Below are 27,956 nucleotides of genomic sequence, written 5' to 3'. Positions count from 1 at the left end.
GGATGGATGTCAGGACAGTTGCTATGTTGACACCTTATTTTAGTGTTATTTTGAAAGCTTAACCAGTGAAGGCGAGAGTATGGATGTGGTGGAGAGAGAGAGAGAGAGGCAGAAGTGGGGAGAAAGTAAGGAGATGGATGAGAGAAAGGGGGATCAAGGGGGAGGGAGGCATTGAAAGAGGAAAGAGCAGTGGGGAGTGAGCAAGACATGGAGGGAGAGAAGTTTCCGACCTAAAACATAAGTAAAGGAACTTATGATGAGAGACCAAACGCAGACTGGGTGACCGCTTTGCGGAACACCTTCGGTCTGTCCGCAAGTGTGACCCAGACCTCCCTGTCGCTTGTCATTTCTACACACACCACCCTGCTCTCATGCCCACATGTCCATACTTGACCTGCTGCAATGTTCCAGTGAAGCTCAATGCAAACTGGAGGAACAGCACCTCATCTTCCGACTAAGCACTTTACAGCCTTCCGGACTTAATATTGAGTTCAACAACTTTAGATCATGAACCCTCTCCTCCATCCCCACCCCCTTTCCGATCCTCTTTTTTCCAATAATTTATAATTTTTTATATATATATTTTTTAATATATATTTTTCTTTTCCCACCTATCCATTATTTTTAAATTTATTTCCATCCATTGTTTTATCTCTACCTTTTAGCCCATTTCGATCCCTTCCCCCCACCTCACCCCCCACTAGGTCTATCTGTACCTTGCTCCTCCTGCTTTCTACGCTTAATGTCCCCATTAGCACATTCCTTAGCTAATATCACCACCATCAACACCCCTTTGCCCTTTTGTCTGTGACATCTTTGGCAATGTCTTCTTTGCCTCCACCTACCACTGACCTTCTATCCAGCTCTACCTGTCCCACCCCCCTCAACCAGCTTATGTTCCACCTCATTTCTATATTTCTTAGTTCTGATGAAGAGTCATACGGACTCGAGGTGTTAACTGTGCTCCTCTCTGCAGATGCTGTCAGACCTGCTGAGTTTTTTCAGGTATTTTTGCTTTTGTTTTGATTATAATTACTTCTAAACACTAGGGGGAAGGGAGGGAAGATCCTGTGACTCTGCCAGCATTAATTCACTGGGTGTTGCCCTAAAGACTCATCATAACATACTCCTATAAAAGTTACTCTGGTAAAGTAGGAACAGCTGTGGGAAATTTCCAGGTCGTAGCATTCAAATCCAACATGGCAGGAAGTAGCCATGTTCCATCATTGACTGTTGTGCACAATCTCACTCTCATTTTATTCTTTATCAGTGAATGCAAAATGGAAAGTAAAAGTTTTTTTTGAAGCTTAAAAAGAAAAGTAGTCTAATGGCACTTGGAAAATTGTAGACTCTGAAAATAAGAAACCCTACAAAAAATTGTCTTTCAGTTGTTTGCTTATTATTGTTTATAGCTGTTTCTGCCAAGCCTGCTGCTGTATGTGGAAGAATGTTTTGCCATTGATGATCAATCCGCCAGGGAAGAAACTCTGGGACTTTTGGTGAAACTGATCCTGGCCAAAGCTGAGCCCCCGACTATTGGATCGATGGCATTTGAAAAGTATCCTCTTCATTTCACAGGGCAAGTGCAAGCGTGAGTATGATGATAGCACGGACTTTGATGATGGACGTTATCAAAAGTGTACAGGTGTGCTAACCAAGGAACATACAAGATTTTGCTACTTCAGAAAATTAAAATCCTTTCATGTAGATCCCACAATCATGAAACTCTTCTATACGGCTGTAGTTGAGTGCTATCCTTTTTGGATATCTCTCCTGGCTCTGTTGTCTTAGGAAAGTAGATTCTTTAAGCATACACAGGTTACTGAACTGGGCAGGATGGGTGTTTGATGAGCAGATCTTTCTTGATGAAGTCTGCCCTTTAGGAATTTTGATGGAAGTAGATTGTCATGAACAAAGAGAATCATCCCTGTCTCAGTATTACTGCTGGCTGCGTTCAGGGAAGAGGCTGCAATCCCACAGATACAAGACAAATCAGTTCCTGAACTTATTTGTGCCTTTCTCTATAAGAACTTTTAGCGGGTGTTTGATGATTGGATAAAGGTATGCACTCACGATGGGACTCACTGACTAATTTTATTAATGGAGATGGTGGTGTAGTGGCACTGTCACTGGACAAGTAATCCAGAGCCTAATGCTCTGTGGACCTGGCTTCAAATCCCAGCCCAGCAGCTGGTGGAATTTAAATTCAGTTAACAAAATCTGGATTTGAAAGTGAATCTCAGTAATGGTGATCATGAAGGGGAGGAGGCGATGGCGCAGTGGTATTGTCGCTGGACTAGTAATCCAGGGGCCCAGGGTAATGCTCTGGCGTTCGGAATCCACCACGGCAGACAGTGGAATTTGAATTCCATTAAATCTGGAACTAAAAGTCTGATGACTATGAAACCATTGTCAATTATTGTAAAAACCCATCTAATGCCCATTATGGAAGGAAATCTGCTGTCCTCACCTGGTCTGGCCTACATGTGAATCCAGACTCACAGCAATGTGGTTGACTCTTAAATGCCACTCAGTTGTAACAAACCACTACAAGGTCACAAAAAAGGAATGAAACCAGACTGCACTGGAAACAATGTTTCTGTCGACCATGCAAAGTGGCTAGTGCCAAAATTGGGAGAGCTGTCTCACAGACTAGCCAAGCAACAGCCTGACATAGTCATCCTCACAGAATCATATCTTGCAGATAATGTCCCAGACACCACCATCACCATCCCTGGGTATGTCCTGTCCCACCGGCAGCATCGGCCCAGCAGAGGTGGCGGCACAGTGGTATACAGTCAGGAGGATGTTGCCCTGAGAGCTCTCAACATTGACTTCGGACCCCATGAAGTCTCATGGCATCAGGTCAAACATGGGCAAGGAAACCTCCTGTTGAACATCACTTGGAGGAAGCACTGAGGGCGGCAAAGGTACACTTGAGTGTACTCTGGGTGGGGGACTTCAATGTTCATCACCAAGAGTGGCTTGGTAGCACCACTACTGACCGAGCTGTCTGAGTCCTAAATGACATAGCTGCTAGAGGGGTGGGTGCCTGGGTGAGGGAACCAGCAAGAGGGGAAAACATACTTGACCTCATCCTCACCAACCTTCCTGCCACAGATGCATCTGCCCATGACAGTATCGGTAGGAGTGACCACCGCACAGTCATTGTGGAAACAAAGTCCCACCTTCACACTGAGGATACCCTCCATCGTGTTGTGTGGCACTACCACAGAGCTAAATGGGTTAAATTTCAAACAGGTCTAGCAATTCATCCATGAGGCGCTGTGGGCCATTAGCAGCAACAGAATTGTACTAGTACACAATCTGTCACCTCATGGCTCAGCATATCCCCCACTCTACTGTTACTGTCAAGCCAGGGGATCAGCCCTGGTTCATTGAAGAGTGCAGGAGGGCATGCACCAGGTACACCTAAAAACAAGCTGTAGACCTAGTGAAGCTATAACACAGGACTATGCCAAACACATACAACAAGTGATAGACAGGGCTGAGCGATCCCACAACTAACTGATCAGATCTAAGCTCTGCAGTCCAGCCTCATCCAGTCATGAATGGTGGTGGACAATTAAAGAACTCACTGGAGGAAGAGGCTCCACAAATATCCCCATCCTCAATGATGGAGGAGCACAGCACATCAGTGCAAAAGATGAGGCTGAAGCATTCGCAACAATCTTCAGCCAGAAGTGTCAAGTGGATGATACATCTCGGCCTCCTCCAGAGGTTCCCGGCATCACAGATCCCAGTCTTCAGCCAATTCGATTCACTCCACATGACATCAAACAGCTGAAGGCAGTGGATATTGCAAAGACTATGGGCCCTGTAAATATTCCGGCAATAGTACTGAAGACTTGTGCTCCAGAGTTTATTTCAACTCTTTCTTGGACTCGAACTCAAGTTCTGTCGAAGGGTCATGAGGACTCGAAACGTCAACTCTTTTCTTCTCCGCCGATGCTGCCAGACCTGCTGAATCTACCATCCTTACCTGGTCTGGCCCACAGCAATGTGGTTGACTCTCCCCTGCCCTCATCCCATGGAAGACTAAAAACAAATGCATTGGAATAATTTTTAATACAATTTAAAGTTGTGCCTCTGTGATAGGGTCGTTTATTGTTGTTATTCATTTATATGTAACTTTTGGATGAGCAATGTATCCAAAATGAATTTCCATATGGACAATAAAGTGATATTGAATTGAATTGAATTGAAACAGGGTGATACTGACAGTTTCCTACTGCTCATAGAATGGTTGAGGGAAGCCTGATATAAAACAGAAAGTGCTGGTCATCAGCATCTCCACAGATGCTGCTAGATCTGCTGAGCTTCCCCAGCTCTCAGTTCTGAAATCTCCTTATTTGGCTCGGTGTCAATATTAGCCTGATTGTGCTCCTGTGAAGTACTTTGGGTTGTTTTCTTACATCAGACGCTATATAAACGCAGGATGATGTTGTTGTTAGAATGGATATTGAGTGAATGGGAAAGCTCAGGTCAGTTGGCAGCCAGCACTGGAATCTGCAGCAGTAGTGTATAAAATTGTGAAGTTGATGTTCCACAGCTGTTACCTGCTGTGTTCCTGAGAACCCACTGGTTTCCGCTCAACCTAAAGTCAATGAGTGTGTGTGTAATTCTGCGATACTGTCTGTAATCCTGACAAGTGCCGATGTGTGATACAAAACTTGTGCTACTAAGTTGTCAGTTTGTTTATAATATAGCAGTCCCTTTAAATGCAGTGATGTGCACGTGAAATTATGCTTGCTTCACTAACTGAATATTCATGGGGACTTGGCACAGTGACCTTCTGAGAAAACACTGTGCTGCCTGCTCACTGATGATATTGCAGCTGGGTAGTTAAGTGGCAAATGAACGTTCAGCAGAGATAAATGTGAGGTCATACACTTTGATTGGAAAAGTGGAAGCATTGCCTATACTTGGGAAAATATAACTGAATGGGGTAAAAGATCAAAGGGGTCCAGGGATACAGATGAACACATCATTAAAAGCAGCATCGCAGGTTAGCAAAACAATTCAAAATGCTGCTGGGATTTATTACTTGGGGGTATAGAATTGAAAAGTAGTGCAGTTTTATTAAACTTGTATAGGACCTTGATCAGGGTGTTCTCACAGTACCGTGCACAGTCTGCTCTCCATTTATAAAAAGGACGTAGCGAACACAGGAGAAAGTACAAAATAGATTTACAAGAATGGTACCAGAGCTGAAAGATTGCAGCTTGTTTAATCGGTGGATATCCATCTATCGAATCAAGCAGCAGAAGACATCCTGTGAATCAAAACTGATTTATAGTTCAGAACAAATACCAGTTTTCACTCTTCCCTTTGGGATCCTTTCCCTGTCCAGAAGCAAAAGCCCCCTTACTGGGGCAAAAACCCAGCTCTTAAGTACGGGCTTCAATGTACGTCACCTGCTGTCAATTCGCTCTGAAGCTTATCCTGGTTTAGCCTTAAAGGGACCTGCATTTCTAACATTGTCACAGCTTTGAGATAGATTGAATAGGTTAGGGATTTTTACTTTAGAAAGGAGATTTAGAGGTGACCTTGCAGAGGTCTTTTAAAAGTATGAATGAGTTGGACAGGGTAGATGTGGAGAGGTAAACTGAGGAAGTAATATTCAACTCAAAGCCTTATCCCTGTTTCTTTCTCCACAGATGTTGCCTGGTCTGCTGAGTATTTCCAGCACTACTTGTTTTTATTTCAGGTTTCCAACATCCGCAGTATTCTCTTATTGTAGATCTGGAGAAATCCTCCCATTTGTGGGAGAATTCAAAACCAGGGGCCAGCCAGAGAAGATAGTTACAAATAAACCCAACAGGAAAGTAAGGGAAATGTATTTTTGCCCAGAGAGTGGTTAGAACAGGGAACCCAAGAGAAAAAGGAAGAGAAAGATAAGCTGAAAAGCTGAGATGGAATGAGAGGAGACTCGTGTGGAGTGTAAACACCAGCACAGTCTAGTCATGCCAAATGGGCTCTTTCTGTGCTGCATATTCTGTGTAATAAATTATTGATCTGAAGTGTAATTTTGGAATGTACAAAGCTTCAGGAAGCTGGGCGTTGGTGCATTTTCACTCACATCCTGCGTACTAATCGAATAAATAATTTTTAAATGTCCTCCAGTTCCCATTTGAGTGATGAAAAGGATTACAACAGCCTGAAGAATGGAGGACCCGTTACTCTGGTTTTAGATTTCATGCTGTCTTTGCTGCACCTACCCGAAGATGGAGGGGGATCGGATCTTGCGTATAGCTGGGCTGCTCTTGTCATTCTTCCTCATATCAGGTGAGAAAAGCCATTTTGAGGTATCTTAGCTTTGCAGTCAATTGACTTCAATGAATGTGATCTCTACACACACATTTGGGCAGCCCAGTTATTGCCTGTCTTAAGTTCCCAGTCTGTGTTTAGTTAAATTGTGCTAAGTGGGAACACCAGACAATCCATACCCACCACTGTCACCTGTTCCAAACGAATACTTGACTCTGATCAAAGTTCCATCTTGTCTTGCATCCAGCACTTAGGAACATAAGAATATACAAATTAGGACCAGGAGTAGGCCTTTCAGCCCCTCGAGCCTACTCCACTGTTCAATCAGGTCATGGCTGATCTGATTGTGGCTTCAACTCCACATTCTGCCCACTCCCGATAACCTAAGATCCTTGACTAACAAGGATGTTAGTCTACCTCTGCCTTAAAAACATTCATTGATCCTGCCTCTACCGCTCTCTGGAGAAGCGAGTGCCAAAGATTCATGATCATGTGAGAGAGAATTTTTTTTCTCATCTTTGTTTTAAATAGGAGACCCCTCATTTTTAAACTGTGTCCCCTAGTTCTGGTCTCTCTCACAAGGAGAAACATCCTTTCAACATCCACCCTGTCAAGTCCCCTTCGGATCTTATGTTTCAATAAGATCACCTCTCATTCTTCAAAACTCCAATGCCTATAGATCCAACCTGTCCAATCTTTCCTCGTAGGATAAGCGTCCCATCCCAGATGTCAGCGGAGTGAACCTTCTCTGAACTGCTTCTGACACATTTATATCCTTCCTTAAATAAGGAGACCAAAACCGTACACTGTACTCCAGATGTGGTCTCACCAATGCCTTGTACAACAATAGCAAAACAGAAACAGAATTACCTGGAAAAACTCAGCAGGTCTGGCAGCATCGGCGGAGAAGAAAAGAGTTGACGTTTCGAGTCCTCATGACCCTTCCACAGAACTGACAGTCAACTCTTTTCTTCTCCACCGATGCTGCCAGACCTGCTGAGTTTTTCCAGGTAATTCTGTTTTTGTTTTGGATTTCTAGCATCCGCAGTTTTTTTGTTTTTATAATAGCAAGACAGCTCCACTTTTATATTCCATTCCTTTTGTAATAAACAACATTCCGTTTGCTTTCCTAATCGCTCAAGTTTATATTAATTCTCAGTTTATAGTCTAAATGGTACTATTTTAAAGGGGAGGGGGAGTTGCAAGAGCGGAAGGACCTGAGGGTGCATATTCACAAATCCTTAAGTGGCAGGACAGGTTGAGAAGGTGGTTAAGAACCTGTGTGGGATACTTTGCTTTGTCAGTCGGAGCATTCAGTGCGAAAACAAGAAAGCCATACTAATCCTTTGCAAACCTTCGGCTAGACCTCAGCTGGAGTAGTGTGTCCAATTTTGTGCACCGCACTTCAGTAAGGATACCCAGGTCTTGAAGAGGGTGCTGAGGAGGTTCACTGGGATAATACCAAGGATGGGGGAAGTTCAGTTTTAGGGAGAGACTGGAAAAGCTGGGATTATTCTCCCAAGTGCAGAGAAGGTTAAGGGGACATTTAGTGGAGGTGTCCAAAATCACGGGTTTTGTTGAGGGAGAAACTGTTTGTTCTGGCGTGTGGGTTGGTAACCAGGGGGTCATAAATTTAAAACAATTGGCAGAAGGGCTAGAGGGGAAAGAATTTATCTTCTCTCAGGCAGTTAAGATTCACATTCTGCTGCCTAAAACAATGGTGGCATCAAATTCCACAGGAATTTTCAAAGGACAATCGGATGTGTACTTGAGCAGGAATTTTCAGAGTTGCAGGGGGGGTGGGGTGTGGAAAAGCTGGGTGTGGGACTAAATTGGACATCTCCCTGCAAGAGCTGGCATGGGCATGATGGGCCAAATGGCTCCCAGAAGCAAAATACTGCAGATGCTGGGAATCTGAAATAAAACTGAAAAAAAAAACACAGATGAAGGGTCATCGACCTGAGACGTTAACTCTCTTTCTCTCCACAGATGCTACCTGACCTGCTGAGTGTTCCTAGCATTTTCTGTTTTTACTTCTGGCCCCGTTCTGTGCCGAGAGATTTTGTGAGGCCCACCTTGGTCTCTGGGTTGCTTCTGTAACGGAGGGCATTTTTATGGACAGCCCACTAGCCTGGCTCTCGGCTCCTGATGGCCCTGTTGTGACCTTTTGACCTACCCTGCCACTCAGGAGTTATACTCCCAGCAGCGTAGTTGTCCAGGCCATAGGGGTACACGAGCCCTACTGTGAAGGAATGGCTCAGAGCTCGGGGGGCATCGGATGTGCTTTCAGAAGCGGAAAGTCAGGTTAACCGGCTAGTCCAGTTGTGCTGTGACGTGTGCAACTTGCGTTGTTCCCTTTCCACATCTGGGGTGCGTGTCCCCACTTTCACTGTTTTGCTCCATTTATCCAATTCATTTATTTTAACAACATGTACCACCTCAATGTTTCTCGCAGGCCAGTGAAAACTGAAAAAGTGTTGGTCCCAGTTCAGTCATTTCTTAATTGGCTTCTGACTGCCCTGGAAGGAAGTGACTCCAGTAACGAAGGTTAGTAGTTTGCTGTTCCAGGGGAAGGCAAGTTTCATTTTAGACTATCCCAACCATTTCCTCGCTAAAGCACTTTATCGGCTGCAAAGCCTTTTGGGAGTCCTGAGGTTTTGAAGAGCACAGTATAAATGCAAGTTCCTGTCTCTGCCCCCTCTCCCCCTCCCTCTCTCTCCCCCTCCCTCTCTCTCCCCCTCCCTCTCTCTCCCCCTCCCTCTCTCTCCCCCTCCCTCTCTCTCCCCCTCCCTCTCTCTCCCCCTCCCTCTCTCCCCCATCTCTCTCTCTCCCCCTCCCTCTCTCTCCCCCTCCCTCTCTCTCCCCCTCCCTCTCTCTCCCCCTCCCTCTCTCCCCCATCTCTCTCTCTCCCCCTCCCTCTCTCTCCCCCTCCCTCTCTCTCCCCCTCCCTCTCTCTCCCCCTCCCTCTCTCTCCCCCTCCCTCTCTCCCCCATCTCTCTCTCTCCCCTCCCTCTCTCTCCCCCTCCCTCTCTCTCCCCCTCCCTCTCTCCCCCATCTCTCTCTCTCCCCCTCCCTCTCTCTCCCCCTCCCTCTCTCCCCCATCTCTCTCTCTCCCCCTCCCTCTCTCTCCCCCTCCCTCTCTCTCCCCCTCCCTCTCTCTCCCCCTCCCTCTCTCTCCCCCTCCCTCTCTCCCCCTCCCTCTCTCTCCCCCTCCCTCTCTCTCCCCCTCCCTCTCTCCCCCATCTCTCTCTCTCCCCCTCCCTCTCTCTCCCCCTCCCTCTCTCTCCCCCTCCCTCTCTCTCCCCCCATCTCTCTCTCTCCCCCTCTCTCTCTCCCCCTTCCTCTCTCTCCCCCCATCTCTCTCTCTCTCCCCCTCCCTCTCTCTCCCCCTCCCTCTCTCTCCCCCTCCCTCTCTCTCCCCCTCCCTCTCTCTCCCCCTCCCTCTCTCTCCCCCTCCCTCTCTCTCCCCCTCCCTCTCTCTCCCCCTCCCTCTCTCCCCCATCTCTCTCTCTCCCCCTCCCTCTCTCTCCCCCTTCCTCTCTCTCCCCCTTCCTCTCTCTCCCCCTTCCTCTCTCTCCCCCTCCCTCTCTCTCCCCCTCCCTCTCTCTCCCCCTCCCTCTCTCTCCCCCTCCCTCTCTCCCCCATCTCTCTCTCTCCCCCTCCCTCTCTCTCCCCCTTCCTCTCTCTCCCCCTTCCTCTCTCTCCCCCTTCCTCTCTCTCCCCCTTCCTCTCTCTCCCCCTCCCTCTCTCTCCCCCTCCCTCTCTCTCCCCCTCCCTCTCTCTCCCCCTCCCTCTCTCTCCCCCTCCCTCCCTCTCTCCCCCTCCCTCTCTCCCCCTCCCTCTCTCCCCCTCCCTCTCTCCCCCCATCTCTCTCTCTCCCCCCATCTCTCTCTCTCCCCCCCATCTCTCTCTCTCCCCCCATCTCTCTCTCTCCCCCCATCTCTCTCTCTCCCCCCATCTCTCTCTCTCCCCCCATCTCTCTCTCTCTCTCCCCCCATCTCTCTCTCTCTCTCCCCCCATCTCTCTCTCTCTCTCCCCCCATCTCTCTCTCTCTCTCCCCCCATCTCTCTCTCTCTCTCCCCCCATCTCCCTCTCTCTCCCCCCATCTCCCTCTCTCTCCCCCCATCTCCCTCTCTCTCCCCCATCTCTCCCTCTCTCTCCCCAGCTCTCTCTCCCCCATCTCTCTCTCTCTCTCCCCCCATCTCTCTCTCTCCCCCCCTCTCTCTCTCTCTCCCCCCATCTCTCTCTCTCCCCCCATCTCTCTCTCTCCCCCCATCTCTCTCTCTCCCCCCATCTCTCTCTCTCCCCCCATCTCTCTCTCTCCCCCCATCTCTCTCTCTCCCCCCATCTCTCTCTCTCTCTCTCCCCCCATCTCTCTCTCTCTCTCCCCCCATCTCTCTCTCTCTCTCCCCCCATCTCTCTCTCTCTCTCCCCCCATCTCTCTCTCTCTCTCCCCCCATCTCCCTCTCTCTCCCCCCATCTCCCTCTCTCTCCCCCCATCTCCCTCTCTCTCCCCCCATCTCCCTCTCTCTCCCCCCATCTCCCTCTCTCTCCCCCATCTCTCCCTCTCTCTCCCCACCTCTCTCTCTCTCTCCCCCATCTCTCCCTCTCTCTCCCCCCATCTCTCTCTCTCCCCCCATCTCTCCCTCTCTCTCCCCCCATCTCCCTCTCTCTCCCCCCATCTCTCTCTCTCCCCCCATCTCTCCCTCTCTCTCCCCCCATCTCCCTCTCTCTCCCCCCATCTCTCTCTCTCCCCCCATCTCTCCCTCTCTCTCCCCCCATCTCTCTCTCTCCCCCCATCTCTCTCTCTCTCTCCCCCCATCTCTCTCTCTCTCTCCCCCCATCTCTCTCTCTCCCCCTCCCTCTCTCCCCCATCTCTCTCTCTCCCTCCACCTCTCTCTCTCCCCCCATCTCTCTCTCTCCCCCCATCTCTCTCTCTCCCCCCACCTCTCTCTCTCTCCCTCCACCTCTCTCTCTCCCCCCATCTCTCTCTCTCCCCCCACCTCTCTCTCTCTCCCTCCACCTCTCTCTCTCCCCCCACCTCTCTCTCTCCCTCCACCTCTCTCTCTCCCTCCACCTCTCTCTCTCCCTCCACCTCTCTCTCTCCCTCCACCTCTCTCTCTCCCTCCACCTCTCTCTCTCCCCCCATCCCTCTCTCTCCCCCCATCCCTCTCTCTCCCCCCATCCCTCTCTCCCCCCACCTCTCTCTCTCTCCCCCCATCCCTCTCTCTCCCCCCATCCCTCTCTCCCCCCACCTCTCTCTCTCTCCCCCCACCTCTCTCTCTCCCCCCATCTCTCTCTCTCCCCCCATCTCTCTCTCTCCCCCCATCTCTCTCTCTCTCTCCCCCCACCTCTCTCTCTCCCCCCACCTCTCTCTCTCCCTCCACCTCTCTCTCTCCCTCCACCTCTCTCTCTCCCTCCACCTCTCTCTCTCCCTCCACCTCTCTCTCTCCCCCCCATCCCTCTCTCTCCCCCCATCCCTCTCTCCCCCCCCCTCACCCGCCCTTCCCCCCCCCCCCCCCCCCCCCCCCGTCATCCATTCCCGCACCCATTGCCCCCCCCGGCTCGCTGACCGCTAACCCAAACCAACCCCCCTCCCCCCCCACCCGGCTCAGCATCCGCTTCCATCGCTCCTGTCCGCTGTCCGTTTCTCTCTCAAACACCTCTGTGCTCCTTGCTCGCTTGTTCTGGCTCAATTAGAAACTGATAAACTTCCAATTGATCCACTGAATGATCAACACTTGATAAGAAAATTTGAGGCAGAAACCTGAAGCCACATTAGATATAGTTAAGATGCTGTGAAGACTTAGTGTCACTCTGGATGGAATGGGCTAAGTTGGGCCCCCAGTAGCCTTGCTGATCTGTGTCTGCTTTGCGATCTTGACAGATGTAACTCTTTGGGCAAATTAGTCTTTATTTCTGGACGGGGTTGTCCATGACTGGGGCTTTGCTTATTTTGATAGGGTGGATGTACGTTGCCTGTCAAGCGGTCAGCACCCTTCTAAGTCTAACCGAGCCCTCGGACATTCTCAACTTCCTGCCTGTAGAACGTGTAAGGAATTTGATGAAGTAAGTATTTTTTTTATAACTGCTGCGACGTGACTTGAAAATCTTAGAGAGCCACGAATTGCGTTTTGCGATTGAGAATTTATGGAGCCCGTCGGCAAATTGACTGATGAGAATGTGTAGTAACTGGCATTAAAACAGAAGGCACTGGAAAAGAGCTCAGCAGGTCTGGCAGTGTCTGTGGAGAGAGAAACTGACTTAACGCTTCCAGTCCAAGAGGATGATTCTCCTGAACTCGAAGTGTTAGCTTGTTTCTCGCTCCGCAGATGCTGCCCCGGAGTTTTTCCAGCCCCTTTTTTATCTTCATTTCGGATCTGCAGTATCCGCAGAATTTTGCCTGTATTTTGGTGTATAGTTACTGGTACCTTGCCTCTGCTCATGGGAGGCGAATGAAGTACTTGTACAACTTGACATTCCAAGCAAATAAAATACTGGAGTTGTGCATTACCGTGCAGTAATGAAGTGTTGGAACTACAGATTAAAGTGAGTAGCGCCTTGCAGCAGGACATTATTTTGATTTATTATTTTATAAGTAAAAGTGCCATGCTTTTGACCTGTTCTGTTGCCTGCTGCTGGGTTTGATGAATCAGGCCCACCGTTTTTAACAGTGGTTTCATTTTCTCAGGAACTCTCCGTCTAACCCCTCTGCTCTATTGCTTGGTGACCTGTACTATACTCGATTAGCTTTATGTGGCTATAATGATCTACTTTCGCAAGACTCCCTGCTTGACCTGTTCAAGGAATTGCGACCAAACCTTTCAACAGACGTTTCGAAGGTATTTAAATCTTCAATATTCTAGGGTGACTGTCCACATTAGAAACGCCATTGTATTTGATACCTGTTTTTGCATTCGTATATTTAAATTAATAGCCATTTACATCTCCGAAGGGCATTGGAAAGTACTTCATAGCCTTTGGCTTCTTTTGAAGTACAGTCACTGTTAACAGGGAAGTCATTACAGGCAATTTTCACACAGCCGTGTCCCACAAGCAGCCTTTTGACAAAATGCCACTTCAATCTCGATTATTGTTGCTGGTTGAGGGTTAAATATGGGCCTGCATACCAGGGAGAAGTCTCCTGCTCTTTGAATCATGCCACGGAATCTTCTACATCCAACAAGAGGGCAGTCAGGTGTTTGGCTTAATATCTCATCCAAAACACAGCATCTCTGACAATGCAGCACTCCCTCAGTGCTGCAGCGGAGCATTACCCTGATTGGTATCCAGATTCAGCTGATTATTTTCCATTCACAAAGCCACATGGATAAAGATTCTCTCATGTTGAAGTAGTGCGCTGTCACCCAACTTAAATGTTCACTCCCTCTTTCACTGCCGCACAGTAGCAGGATGGGGTACCGGCTACAAGATGCACGGCAGCAGCTCACCCCAGGTTCCTTCAACAGCACCTTCCAAACCCACGACCTCCACCGCCTAGAACACAAAGGGCCGCAAGTGCTTGGGAACACCGCCACCTCCAATTCCTCCGCAAGCCACTCGCCATCCTGACTTAGAAATATATCGGCCGTTCCTTCGCTATCGCTGGGTCAGAATCCTAGAACTCCCTCCCTAACAGCACTGCTGCCAACAGCGGTTCAAGAAGGGGACTCGCCACCACCTTCCAGATTTGGCACCAGCTGCCTTGGTGGGATTTGGACCTCTGTCCGCGGAACATTAGCCTGGGTTTCTGGATTATTAATCCAGTGACAATAGCATCACAACACCATTGCCCCCTATTCCTGGCAGGTCTTCAGAGCTCCTGGGTTCACCACCACCTTCTCAAGAGCAATTGGGGATGGTCGATAATCCTACGAGCGGGATGAGGTTTCCTTAAGCTATTTACAAATTAAATAAAAACTTCCTTTTGAAATTAAAAACATCTCCCATCTCAGGTAACACAGTCACATGATTGGGGGTGGAGGGGGGCATGTTTAATTGAATTTTTATTGTATTTATTCAGTCATTTCAAAAAATGCTTCAATCTCCTTGAGGCAGCTCTGTGCCTCAGGGAGGCTGAAGTGTTCTTTTGCGTGCATGAGGAAACTGCACGCCGGGCCCATTCCCCTTCCACCCCTGCCCCCCTCAACGCCACCCCCCCCCCCAACCCGCCCACCCCCACCTGCATAGGTAGCGTAGCGCTACCGCTCATGATCCACACAGGGAGAGCCTTAATTGGCCCACCTGCGTGAAATGGCAGTGCGGAGCCGATCATGAGCGGCAGCTTCCCGAACGCTCCTGCCGAGCCTGCTCAACACAGGGAAAAATTCAGGCCCGGGTAAGGATGGCAGACATTGGTGATCCAGATGGGTTTTTTTTTTTAAACCACAATCGACGATAGTTTCACGGTCACCATTATAATTCCAGATTTATTAACTGAATTCAAATTCCACCAGCTGCCTTGGGGGGATTGGAACCTGTTTCCCCAGCTCAATTAGCCTGGGCCTCTGGATTACTCATTCCAGCCACATTACCATTATGCCACTGTTTTGTTGTGCAGAGTACAGACTCATAGAATGGTTATGCAATAGAGGAAGCCATTCAGCCCATCGTTCTCATACTGGCTCTGTCTTCTTTTCCCTCAAAAATCTTTTCAGAGAAATGCACAATTCCTTTTTGAAAGCCACAATTGAATCTGCTTCCACCCCATTCCCGGGCAGATCCTAACTACTCCCTCTTTTTTTTTAAAAAGAAAAGAAGTTTTCCCTTATGCTGCCTCTTTGCCAGTCACTTTAAGCCGGTGTCCTCTGATTCTTGGCCTTTCCATCAATCAGAACAGTTTCTCAAGTTGTACCTGATGTTATAAGTAGAATTTTGCATGCAGAGTTATTCTGCAGCAGAAACTGAGAATTAGTTTTAGGCCAAGGGGTAATCAGAGATGAGGAATTACTTTTCTCAAAGGGTGGTGAATCTGTGGAATTCACTATCCCAGAGTGCAGTGGATGCCAGGACGCTGAATAAATTTAAGGAGGAGATAGACAGATTTTTTAATTAGTAACAGGTCGAGAGTTTATGGGGAGAAGGCAGGAAATTGGAGTTGAGGCTGAAATAAGATTAGCTTCATGATCGTATTGAATGGCGAAGCAGGCTCGAGGGGCTGAATTGCCTACTCCTGCTCCTCTTTCTTATGTTTTTTGGTGTTTGGTGAATGTTGTGCCTTAAATGTTTTGGAGTTATTTTATGATTGACTACCCTATTGGCTTTGTCTCGACGCAAGAACATTTAAGTGGTTCTGTTTTAATCTATATCATTGTAAAAGGCATGTGCTTGTAATCAAATCAGCAAACTTGAAATAGTTTGTTCTGGGCTTGATAATTCTTGTTCAGCATGTAGAAATTTTAGCTTGTGTAGGAACACATTCATTGATACCTGCTCTGTTTTTCAGTTCTTGAGTATTTAACTGTTCACTGTTTTTCTATAAAGTTTGTCTCTTTCTATGTAATAGGTGCGGCTGCTTACACTGAGGATCGTGAATCATTTTGAAGTGCAATTACAAAAAAGAGTTGAGGTATGGAATTTCCTGCATTAGCCCTGTCAGAAAGATAATGGAAATTATTAGATACAAATAGAATGACATTAAAAAGTGCATATGCAGGTCATTTGGGCCAACCCCAAGCAAGCCTCCTTCCACCCCTCCTCATTTCATTCTAATAACATATCCTTTCATTCCTTTTTCCCTCAAGTGTTAGTCTGGCTTTGCCTTAAAAGTATCTGTGCAATTTGCCTCAACTGCTCGCTTAGCTAGCACATTTCACGTTCTGACAACGCTCTAAGAAGTTTCTCCTAAACCCTTTATTGGATTTATTAGTGACTATCTTATACTTATGCCCAACTGTAATATCCCCGCCAGTACTCTGGAAAACTACTGGGGGTCCGAAATCTTTAACAGCACCTATAGCACATACAGAAGTACCCATGCTGCTTCGCGGAGATTAGAATAGGAGCTGAGCTCTCATAAGGAATTTGAAGGTGGTGACTCAGAGCAGAGCTGTAGAGGTGGCCTTCGAAAGCGGGGAGGCTGAGGTCAAGTGCAGACTTGGTTCAGTCCTCCTTTTAAAGTCCTATATTTTGTCCTTATTCTTGTCCATGTTCATAATGGCGAGAATTTTATGTCTTGCGGGCGTGGGCCCGGCCCGATTGAGTGTAAGATCACACGAGATGACATCGGGCGAGCTTCCCGACGTCATCGTGCGATATTTCGCTCAGCTGTTGCGCACTGCAGTTGAAAGCGTGCCCGCCGACAATTAAGTGGACAATTAAGCCCGTTAGTGGCGCAATTGAACGTGACTCTTCGTAGCCCGTCCAGCCTTACCCCCGTTAGGAAATAAAATAAAAATTAATACCTGGGGACAGCATTTTTATGAGGCACGCTTTCAGTTGCTTGACTGTGCTGCACGAGCATTCTTTCCAGCTTTTTTTTTATGCTTTATCTTATCATTTGCCAGATCTGCAGCTCCCTGAGTCAGCTGCCTGCCTTCAGGGAGCTCTCTCGCAGCGCTCGCCCGTGCCCGGGGTGATGTTGTTGCCCGCCCTCATCCCTCCCCCGTTCGTTGGCCGGCCAGCCTGAAGCCTGCACTTCACGGTCGGGGGCCTGTTTCCCAACCCCTCCTGGGCCTGTCGACCGAGGGGAAAAATTCAGGCCAGTGCAAACTGCCAATGTAAACAAGTCATGCAGTCATTGCGCCTTCACACCAGAGATGGCAATGTAGGTTAAAACATGTAACAAGTGAAGAGGATGCTCCGTAGAGTGCGTACCATCGCCACACTCTGTTAACTCAAAAGTTATTACAACCGTGCAGCTCTTTCTTGAGGCTTTTCCCTGCCTGGTTGATGCTCTGTAACTGCAAAGCTGAATAAACAAATCATTTTATTAAGAGCTTCCGTCTCACTGAGGAGGCTTCAGACCCATCCACATCTAGCATTTTTTTATTCTTTCCGAAGATATGGGTATCACTGGCAAAGCCAGCGTTTGTTGCCCAGCCTTAATGCCCTTGAACTGAGTCGCTTGCTGGGCCATTTCAGAGGGCAATTGAGAGCCAACCACATAGCTGTGGGTCTGGAGTGGCATGTAGATCAGACCAGGTAATGATGGCAGATTTCCTTCCCTAAAAGGCATTAGTGAACCAGTTGGGTTTTTATAATCGATGGTAGTTATCACGGTCACTATTACTGAGACCCTTTATATTCCAGATTTTTATTAATTGAATTAAAATGCCATTCCCTACCGTGTCCGCAGAGCATCTCCCTGGGCCTCTGGATTACCAGTCCTGTAACGTGACCGCTACACCACCATCTCCCTTTGTTCTGAAAACTCTGCTCACGTCTTGAGAGCTGTGACAAATTGCACCATAGCAGCTGAGACAATCTACAATGTTCCAAAACAAACAAATAACCCACAACATTCTTTAAAGAAAGTTAATTTACCGTATCTCCCAGTGGTAACAGATTCTTCCAAAAAAAAAACATACAGGACCTGGATCCGGTTCCCCAAAAACTGTTCAGTCCTCCCTTGGGCTGTACCCTGTCGTGTACCAAGTTTTACTGAAACCTGTCCATCAGCTTTTGAGGCATATTGTTTACAGACAGGGATGAAAACATTACCTTCACCCATCCTCAGTGGCAGAGGTAGTTAGTGTGACCCATTTACCTACATGGTTTCCTTCATAATTCTGCAGGTAGGGATTTAAAATAGAGAAAGACGAACAGAAATTGTGTGTAGACTTTAGATTTTGGAACCGTTTAACCAAAAGATTACCGTCAAGGTACAAACTTTTCCAATGTTTGTATAGGATGAGAGTGATGGAGAGCTTCAGTCTGTGTTTGCCACCTTACTCCAAGCTGAACTCGTTCCTGCAACTGTTCGTGACTACAGGGAGAAATTATTACACCTGAGGAAGCTGAGACATGATCTGGTCCAGCCGTGTGTCCCTGAGGGCCTGTATGATGAGGTAAGGAGTGGGGACTGTTCTTTTATATTTGTGTATAAGTGCTAGGAAGGGATGAAAACCAGTGGACTAAGCCCAGCAGGGTTCAAAGCAGGGCATAATTGTATTGCTTAAAATAGTATTAGCTTTAGTTAATTCATGAAGCTCGTTCTTTGCTGGCGTTTGAACATTTTTGACTGGAGATAGTGGAGATACAAAGCAGGGCTGCCAACATCTGGAAAGAGAAAAGACAGACTAGTCTTGATAAAAGTAAGCATCTTGAACCTGGATTCTTCATCAAAATTGGCAATGGATTATACCTGATGCATTTTTTTTCTTTATTGTTTCACGGGCTGTTGGCATCACTGGCAAGGCCAGCATTTGTCGCCCATCCCGAATTGCCTTTGAAGTCAGTGGATTGCTCACTCATTTCAGCCACATTGCTGTGGGTCTGGAGTCACATGTAGGCCAGACCAGGTAAGGGCGGCAGATTTCCTCCCCTACAGGGCATTAATGAACCAGATGGGTTCATGAGACTAGCTTTCAATTCCAGATTTATTAATTAAATTTAACTTCCACCAGCTGCCGTAGTGGGATTTGAACCCATCTTTGCAGAGGATTAGCCTGGGCCTCTGGATCACTATGTCATTTCTCTTTACTCATGTTGACTTGACTTTTTGTACATTCCTAGCAAGTTTCCACTTGCTGCTGCCTTTTTTAAAGTTTTGAGTAGCTGTACAGGAAGAGTTCTACCATATTAACTTGTTAATCTTATTTTTGTGACATTGGGGATCATTACTCAATGTGTGTTAGAACAAAAACAGGAAATGCTGGAAAAACTCAGCACGTCTGATGAGAGTCATACGGACTCGAAACGTTAACTCTGTTTCTCTCTCCACAGATGCTGTCAGACCTGCTGAGTTTTTCTAGCATTTTCTGTTCTTGTTTTAGATTTCCAGCATCCACAGTATTTTGCTTTTATCTTATCGTGAAGCTAGAGCAGTTCACTTTTCAGTTAAATGGCGAGTTGATTGAAGCTTACTTCCCAGCTTGTGCGTCTTGAATATTTTTTGAGTTGTTTGTTGCTGTGTTGGATGCTCTGTTTACCAGTTTATATGACTTTTTTTCCAGGTTCCCCTTCAGTATTTGATAGGAATGCTTTATATAAACTTCAGTGCGCTGTGGGACCCGGTGATAGAACTAATTGTGTAAGTATTACTTAAGTTACGATGCACTTGATAATGTCTTCCATGCTTAAACCCCTTCCCTCCGCCCCCTCTCCCCCCAATAAATAAACAAGACTGAAAAATAATTAAGCTAAGGCTGTATTTTTAGTAAAAGTTTGGATCCCCTCTTCAATGCTCACAATCAGTAGGAGCTATGAAATAGGAATTTTAAAATAAACACTTGATTTTGCAGTTAATAGGTATGGGAGGATTAATTTGAAAGTTGCCACATTTTGTTCAATTTCTGTTTTATCCAAATCAGCGCTGTGTTTGTGTATATTGTTATTGAATTGTTACTGAATTCGATATGAGATATCAGGTTTGATCAGCTGATTTTTAACAGTATTCAATATAACCTAACGTGTTATATTTGAACTTTAGATGATCCCAAAAGAAAATTAATTGTAATCTTTCAATATCCTACGCTATCTTCTTTACCCTTTCAGCTCTCATGCACATGGAATGGAAAATAAAGCATTCTGGCGTGTTTATTATGAACATTTGGACCAGGCAACTCTCTTTGCAGGTAAACAAAACCAGGAGTTTTTTTTTACTGCTTCTAATGTATCGATTGATCTCCCATTGCTCTGGCCAGAGAAGGGTTGGCATTTTGTAAGGAGGAGGGTCACCCCATGGAAGGAAAGACTTGCCTTTGTATATAGTGCCTTTCACAGCCTCAGGATGTCCAAAACGCTTCACAGTCAATGAAGTGCGATTGAAATGCAGTCGCAGTTGTAATGCAGCGAATGCGGCAGCCAATTTGTGCACAGCAAGATCCCATAAGCAGCAATGTGGTAATGACCCAGATAATGAGTATAAAGTGATAGCTGAAGGATGAATAGTGGTGAAGACACTGAGGAGCATTTCCTACTCTTCTTCAGAGTAGTACCGTGGGATCATTTATGCAGATGAGGCCCTTGGTTTGACATCTCATCTGAAAGCCCACTATCCCACGTGCTAATCAGTATTATTTTTGGTGCAATGGTAAAACTGTCCTTTTCAGGCTGACAGTCTAATTGAGAAGGCAATACTGGAAGAGTTTATTCAGAGGACCATTATTCAGCCTGGAGAAGAAGACTTTTGGTGGGGGAAAAAAAGACCCCATATTTATTTAACACCCCCCATGTCAAAAAGAACAAAGAACAAAGAAAAGTACAGCACGGGAACAGGCCCTTCGGCCCTCCAAGCCTGTGCCAATCATATTACCCGTCAACTAAAACATTTTTCACTTCCGGGGTCCGTATCCCTCTATTCCCATCCTATTCATGTATTTGTCAAGCTGCCTCTTAAACACCACTTTCGTACCTGCTTCCACCACCTCTTCTGGCAGCGAATTCCAGACACTCACTACCCTCTGCGTAAAAAAACTTGCCCCGCACATCTCCTCTTTAGTTTTCTCCTCTCACCTTAAATCTATGTCCCCTAGTAATTGACTCTTCCACCCTGGGAAAAAGCTACTGACTATCTACTCTGTCCACGCCCTTGGGACATTCCAAAATAGCCAGTGGTTGTTTTGTTTTGACCACTTGCAGTCGGAAAGTTTGGATATATAGCTCGGGTTGTAAGCTGTCACGGTCACTCAGAGTTATTGTAGCTACTTGTAAGTTTGGCCTGGTGTCACATGTAGACCAGACCAGCTCAGGACAGCAGATTTCCACATTAGTGAACCAGATGAGTTTTTAATGACAATCTGCTCGTTTCATGGTCACCATTGCTGAGACTAGCTTTTAATTCCAGGTTTATTAATTTTCTTACGCTTTCTCATTTTCAAAAAAAAAGTGGCCACCCTTGAAAATTCCGCCACTTTGAAGTGTGACAGGCGGAGTGGAGCGGGTGTACTCTGGGTCCAAGACCACATTTAAATGCCTATATTTTTTACCCTTGGAATGTGAGGCTTGCTGGCAAGGCCGGCATTCATTGCCCTTGAGAAGATGCTGGTAAGTTGCCTTCTCGAACCATGGCAGACCATGGGGCTTAGGGACACCCACAGTGCTGTTACTCAACTGTTCTGTAGTGGTTTGGTGCAACTGAATGGTTTGCTCGGCCATTTCAGAGGGCAGTTAGGAGGCAACCGCATGGCTGTGGGTCTGGAGTCAGGTGTAGGCCGGACCAGTTAAGTATGACAGATTTCCTTCCCTAAAGGATAATAGTGAACCAGATGGGTTTTTAATGACAATCTGATTGTTTTATTGTCATGAGACTAGCTTTTAATTCCAGGTTATTAATTGAACTCCAATTTTACCGGTTGCCATGGTGAGATTTGAACACGGGTCCCCAGAATGTTAACCTGCGCCTCTGAATTACTAGTCCAGTGACATTATCTAGTTACATATCTTAAATGAAGCAATTGTAATTTAATATCTATACAGTTGAGTGATCTATAAATGTTCTTCACTTTTGAGTCCATAATTTTCCGTAAGTTCTTGTTAATTATTGATAATGTTGGATGTCTTAACATTCAAATGTAAATGTTTTAAATTTGTATTTAATATTAACAACATTTTTTTAAAGAGAGAGAATTAAGATATGAATTGGGAGAGGCCGTGAAGAAAGTGGCCACACCGAGTACTGAGAATATTCCGACAGCTATTATCAGAAAACTCTACCAGGATAAACTTCAGTTGGCAACTAAATCCAGCGAGAGAACGGATCGCACCAACTTCCGTTTCCTGCTTTGGAAGGCAATGGGTGCCTTCGCTGATAGAGTAGAGCCTCGGTCCAGGGAGCTCTCTCCTTTGCTTCTAAGGTTTATTAAGTAAGTTGAGAAAAAGCTTTACACAGAATCACAGAATTGTCACAGTGCAGAAGGAGGCCGTTTGGCCCATTGCATCTTCACTGGCTCTCCAACTGAGCAATTCACCTAGTGCCATCCTCCTGTCTTCTCTAGTGTAACCCTGCTTCCACCACGCTCTTGGGGCAGTGTATTCCAGACCTTGACCGCTTGCTGCGTGAAAAAGTTTTTCTCACATCGCTTTTGCTAATTACTTTAAACCTGTGCCCCCTTGTTCTTGACCCTTTCATGAGTGGGAACAGTTTCTCACTATCTACTGTTCAGACCCCTCAAGATATTGAATACCTCTCTCAGATCTCCTCTTAGCTTCTGTTCTCCAAGGAGAACAGTCCCAACTTCTCCAGTCCAGCTTTATAACTGAAGTTCCTCATCCCTGCAACCATTCGCATGAATCTGCACTCTGCACTCTCTTACGCCTTCACATCTCTCCTAAAGTGTGGCACCCAGAACTCGACGCAGTACCTAGCTGAAGCTGAACTCATGTCTTGTACATGTTTAACTTAACCTCCGTCTCAAAGCAATTGGCATAATGCCTGCCAGTAGAAGTATTTTTCAGAGATATTGAGAGCCATGAGCAGCCCAGCCTGTTTGTAGCCGTGGAGAATGCAAGCAGAGCATGATTGACCAATATCTGTTACTGGACCAAAGGTTGAGGTTGGGGGGTGGGGGTCAGGTCCTACCATGAATTATTTGTGAACCATTAAAGATGACGAATTGTTTCCAAATTCAAACTGCTCGGTAGTTTCCTGTTTGGAAGGAAATGTGCTGTCCATCCCTTGCCTGGCCTGTGTGTGACTCCAGTCTCCTGTTACAGGGTTGATGCCTAATGGCCTCAGGGCAACTAGGGATGGGCAATAAATGCCATCTTGTTAAATATCACGTGCTAAGAATAAACACTTAAAAGATGAGCAATGTTTAATGTTAGCAACACTGGGCATTCATTTTGCTGTTTTAAAGAAACAAGGTGGAGCAGGATTACTAGATCATGGCAGTGCTACGCAATAGAAATCACTGATTATTCACAGGTCAGACTATGGTGGTACCGCTTTATCCACTTACACAAATTTTAGTAGAAAATGCCACGCACAATCCAGCGAAATATTTTTCATGTGTATCTTTACTTAATAACTCCCTCCAGTCAGTAATCAAGGAGGTAAAACATTCAACAATCAAAAAAACAATTGCACGCTTTGCTTTCCATCTCATCATTTTACCAACAAATAATGAAAAGCTGCAGGCTCTCACACACATTCCATGTGAGTAGGCATTGATTAGGTGATCAATGGCAGCATCTATTACTCATCTTTACTTGCTAATCAGAAATGCATTTAGTCACATCTGGATTCCCAGTTAGCCACAGGTAGCTAGTGGCTAACTTATAGGACAACAATGATTTCGAAGGAAGATGCAATTAGCCCACTGGCAATTTTCTTTGAGTGTGCGGCAATTTCTTTAAGTGCGAAGCCCCTTTAACTATTTAAAGGGGCTGACTTGAGCATGGGACTTGTGGGTTGCTGCACAGCTTAGAGGGAATGTTGCTAGCAAGTGACCTGTCTCTCTGCTTCATTTAGCAATGAATATTACCCAGCGGATTTACTGGTAGCACCGGCTGAGGACATCAGGAAGAAGCAGCACGCTAAAGAGAAGGCATCAGCTGCGGAACTGCAGGATGAGTGCATTGCTGTTGACTATGAGATTGCAGATCCTGAGAAACTCGGGTTTGCTGTGGGGAAGAGGCCCAGAAGAGCGGCTGTAAAGTAAGTACTTTGAAGTACTTTCCCTAAACTTGAACTCATCCAAATCTCTGTTGTCCTTGGTGAGTTATCAATTAACTGGTTGTTTAATTATGTTCATGAGGTGGGCATTAACTGGAGACTCAGTTGTACCCTTATATAAAAGAGCAGTCTGGTGGTTGGGTTTGGAGGTGCATGCTGTAATTTGCATCTCTGTAAATAAAAAGATTTCACTTTTATTTTATTTTTTATTTTATTAAAGTGCACCAAGGCTCCAATTCAACTTTTTGGGCCTCCAGGCCATCCCCAAGTGCTTTGTAGCAAACTAAATCACATAGGAAATCAAGCAGCCAATAAGACCATAAGACATAGGAGCAGAAATTAGGCCATTCGGCCCATCGAGTCTGCTCCGCCACTCAATCATGGCTGATAAGTTTCTCTACCCCATTCTCCCGCCTTCTCCCCGTAACCTTTGATCCCCTTACCTATCAAGATAAGAACACATTTAGATCCCAATAAGCTGGTTAATTGAGTAACCATTTTGGTGGTGTTAGTTGAGGAATGACACCAATCCAGTTGCATTTTTAAAAAATGTATTTTTTTTTTAATTCATTTACGGGATGAAATGTGCTGCTTGAAGGGGTGGTGGAGGCAGATTCAATAGTAATATTCAAAAATGAATTGGGTAAATATTTGTAGTGTTGTGTTACAGGTCTTGGAGGTCATGTTGCCTTGGCAACATATTCTTTTGCATGCATGTTATAGTCTGGAGCTATGAATAGTGATGGTAGAGGCTGCAGCATTTTTTCCAACACGTGGCTGACCAGGAATCTCTCCCTCTCTTACTGCCTGGCATTGGTGTGTGTTGGGAGGATGTGCAAGTTGTTAATCAACCGCCATCTGTTATAAACCACCTTCGATAACCATCAGGTCCTGGGGTGGAACTGGAACTCAGCTCAGTGGTAGGGACACCACCCACTGCGCCACAAGATCACGGTTAAATACTTATATGGCAAAGATATGCAGGGCCATGGGGTAAGAGCAGGGGAGTAGCATTAATTGGATAGCTGTACCAGAGAGCCAGCACAGGCACAGTGGACTGAATGCTCTCCATCTGTGCTGTATTGTTCTATGAACAATGCTTGGTGTTGGAAAGTTATGGGCAAGGATGTCTAGCTGGGAACTTGGCTAAAATGCAAATGGAGGTTGCTGGTGTTTTGCTGAAATACTTTGCTTGTCATTTGCACTTCAAGAATAATATTCAGCAGTTTTGGCACTTTTATCCAATTGCAGTATTTGAAGCTCTGCCGATAACAGTCACTTTTGTGGCATCCAGTTCTTCGAAAAGAACTCTTAGAAATTACTTTCAAGTATATCACTTCTTGTGGTACTGGAATTGGAGAAGGAAATTGTCTGCTCGAGCTCTTCATTTTAATTATTCTTTCACGGAATGCGGGCTTCGCTGACCAGGCCAGCATTTATTGCCCATCCCTAATTGCCCTTGAGAAGGTGGTGGTGAGCTGCCTTGAACCGCTGCAGTCCCACAGGTACACCCACAGTGCTGTTAGGGAGGGAGTTCCAGGATTTTGAAGCAGCCACAGTGAAGGAACGGCCGATATATTTCCAAGTCAGGATGGTGTTTGGCTTAGAGGGGAACTTGCAGGTGGCGTTTCCATGTCTCTGCTGCCCTTGCCCTTCTAGATGGTATGTGTCGTGGGTTTGGAAGGTGCTGTCTAAGGAATATTGGTGAGTTGCTGCAGTGCAGCAACTGTTTGGATCATGATGTTTGATTCAAATAACTGGGCTACAGCAATTAGCATGACCAGTTGGGCTGCAAAGCCTGTTTGAGTTTTAAATACTGTGTAATTCTATGGATATAAATAAATGCTTTTAAAAAAAAATGATAGTGCTTTATTTTGTTCGGCCTTCGCCAAAAATTATATAGGCTGGCAGCCAAGTTAATATCACTTGTTGGGCCTGCTCTAAGCGTGTATCTGCACTGCATGTCTTTCGCTGGTAATCATTTGGGTTTCAGCCAGGCAGTGCTGTGTGTGAGCCTGAAGTTCTGCTGCTTTAGTGAGCTCCTGGCCACTTTTACACACGACACAGAATGTCTCTCCCACCAGCTGAATGTTAAACCCATGAACAGTTTGTTGACTGCAATGTCCCCACACTGCCAACATTTTAATTAGTTGTAGACCATTGTGAATGGTGTACTGCGCATCTAAGGGACCCACTTGGCACCTAATATGCTCACTGGGCCTCTGGAATACTAGTCCAGTGACAATACCACTATACCACTGCCTCCCTTCTGAAGCGTCGGCCCAGCTTATGCACTTACTGTGGAGCTTGAATCTGCAGCTTTAGTGACTGAGGGAAGAGTAGTACTAACTGAGCCAAGCAGCACACTTTGATGGGTAAAATGTCTGTTCTATAAATCAAAAGAAGATCCACTGAAGCATTTTAATCCTTCACATGATGTATTTGTGGTATCAGTACAGAGACCCAGCAACCATGTCCTTTTGGTAAAGGAATGCAGGTTATTCTTTAAGGTTATCCAGCCCTCCACTCCTTTGCACAGTTTTAATATGAATTATCCCTGATTTATTTCACATTCTGCAAATTTCAATGTGATTTATGTTATTACAGGCAATTGATAGCTCACCTGAAAGTTTTCTCGAAGTTTACCAACCCGAGATCGCTCTACCTGGAACCCAAGCTGAAGGAATTATACACACAGGTATTAATCAAGTACATGGCTCAGAACACATGTGGTATCTCGCTCTTGCTCCCTCTTTCTCTCCCTTCCTGCAGTTAAATGTGTCTTTTAAACTGTTCTTTTCCTCCCATTTTAGTTGCTGGGACATCATTACCAGGATGTACAGAAGATGGCCTTGGAATGTCTGTTCACTTACAAACACCCGCACATGCTGCCTTACAGGTAGTGTTAATCTGTCCCAGACCTTTTTAATAAGCCTTTATTTAAAGGATTTAATTATTTCTCCAGTACTAATTAATTCCCATAATGTTGTTTCCTGTCAGGGATTATCGAAAGGTCATTCCTGCAATTGTCTTTCCGTGTGTTGTTCTTCCCAGTTTTTCTGTCTGTCAGCTTATTTTGCCAGTCTGTCTCCCTCACTCTCTCCCGTTCACTCAATCTGCGTGTGCTGCCCCATCTCTTGGTCATCCTGTGGTTTTGCTCTTTCTTTGTCTATGTGTGTCTCCCCCTCTTTGCCTCTCTGAATCTCTTATTACAATCCCTGTGGAGACCAATAGTATGAAAGGACAGAACTTTCCAATGGACCCCAACCAAAAAAACCTGATGGACAAGGTTTCAGTTTTCAAAACTTTTACTGTAACAATCAAACCAAAATCAACATAAATTGAGCTTGAATAAACGGCAAATTATATTCAGTAGAAACTATAAATTACACTTCAAGTAGCCGATACAGCAAAGATAGATCTCTCAAGACTTCTCCAGTTGTTGCCTTCATATGTGGCATTAATCTGAGCCACGAAGTCTCACAAAACTGTTATTCCCAGGTGGAGATTCAGTTCCTTTATTCATGTAGAAGTTAGGCCTGAAGTCCCATTCGACAGTAGCTTTACTAACCTCCCCCCTCAGATTCCACGGGTACAATATCAAGCAAAGGCACACTTTTCTAGATTCCCTCACAGGATCCCAAAATCAGCTGATTCGGTCATCTTATCTGGCTGTGCCCCTCTTAGCTCTTCCATCTTAGCTCTTTTAAACTCGCAGCTTCTCTTGTGCCATTGAACAGTTCTCCTTCTGCCGATAAAGCTGAATCTCTCAAGGGTATCTGCCTTTTCTGACCACTGGCTGAAATTTCACCTTTCAGCCTGTTGTTTTTGTTTTCCAATCGGCTTCCATTTCCCTAGCAACCTAAACCGCAGGCTGATTTTTTTCAGA

General features: G+C 46.0%; 1 protein-coding gene across 3 annotated transcripts in view; it reads left to right on the top strand.

Annotated features, from left to right (window-relative positions):
* Positions 1-27,956, top strand: part of utp20 (UTP20 small subunit processome component) — a 127,427-nt gene that overhangs the window by 25,459 nt on the left and 74,012 nt on the right. For all 3 annotated transcript variants that reach the window (XM_041216110.1, XM_041216109.1, XM_041216111.1), the window contains 13 exons: positions 1,413-1,591; positions 6,148-6,309; positions 8,747-8,838; positions 12,255-12,360; positions 12,983-13,133; positions 15,797-15,859; positions 18,141-18,299; positions 19,407-19,483; positions 19,948-20,027; positions 22,013-22,256; positions 23,864-24,049; positions 26,675-26,765; positions 26,881-26,966. In XM_041216110.1, the coding sequence (XP_041072044.1) occupies positions 1,413-1,591; positions 6,148-6,309; positions 8,747-8,838; positions 12,255-12,360; positions 12,983-13,133; positions 15,797-15,859; positions 18,141-18,299; positions 19,407-19,483; positions 19,948-20,027; positions 22,013-22,256; positions 23,864-24,049; positions 26,675-26,765; positions 26,881-26,966 (1,676 nt within the window). The remainder of the gene's footprint in view (positions 1-1,412; positions 1,592-6,147; positions 6,310-8,746; positions 8,839-12,254; positions 12,361-12,982; positions 13,134-15,796; positions 15,860-18,140; positions 18,300-19,406; positions 19,484-19,947; positions 20,028-22,012; positions 22,257-23,863; positions 24,050-26,674; positions 26,766-26,880; positions 26,967-27,956) is intronic.

Source organism: Carcharodon carcharias, chromosome 21 (genome assembly GCF_017639515.1).
Source record: "Carcharodon carcharias isolate sCarCar2 chromosome 21, sCarCar2.pri, whole genome shotgun sequence".
Classification (NCBI taxonomy): Eukaryota; Metazoa; Chordata; class Chondrichthyes; order Lamniformes; family Lamnidae; genus Carcharodon; species Carcharodon carcharias.
The sequence above is the reverse complement of the archived record's forward strand: the minus strand, read 5'-3'. Positions and strand labels throughout refer to the sequence as shown.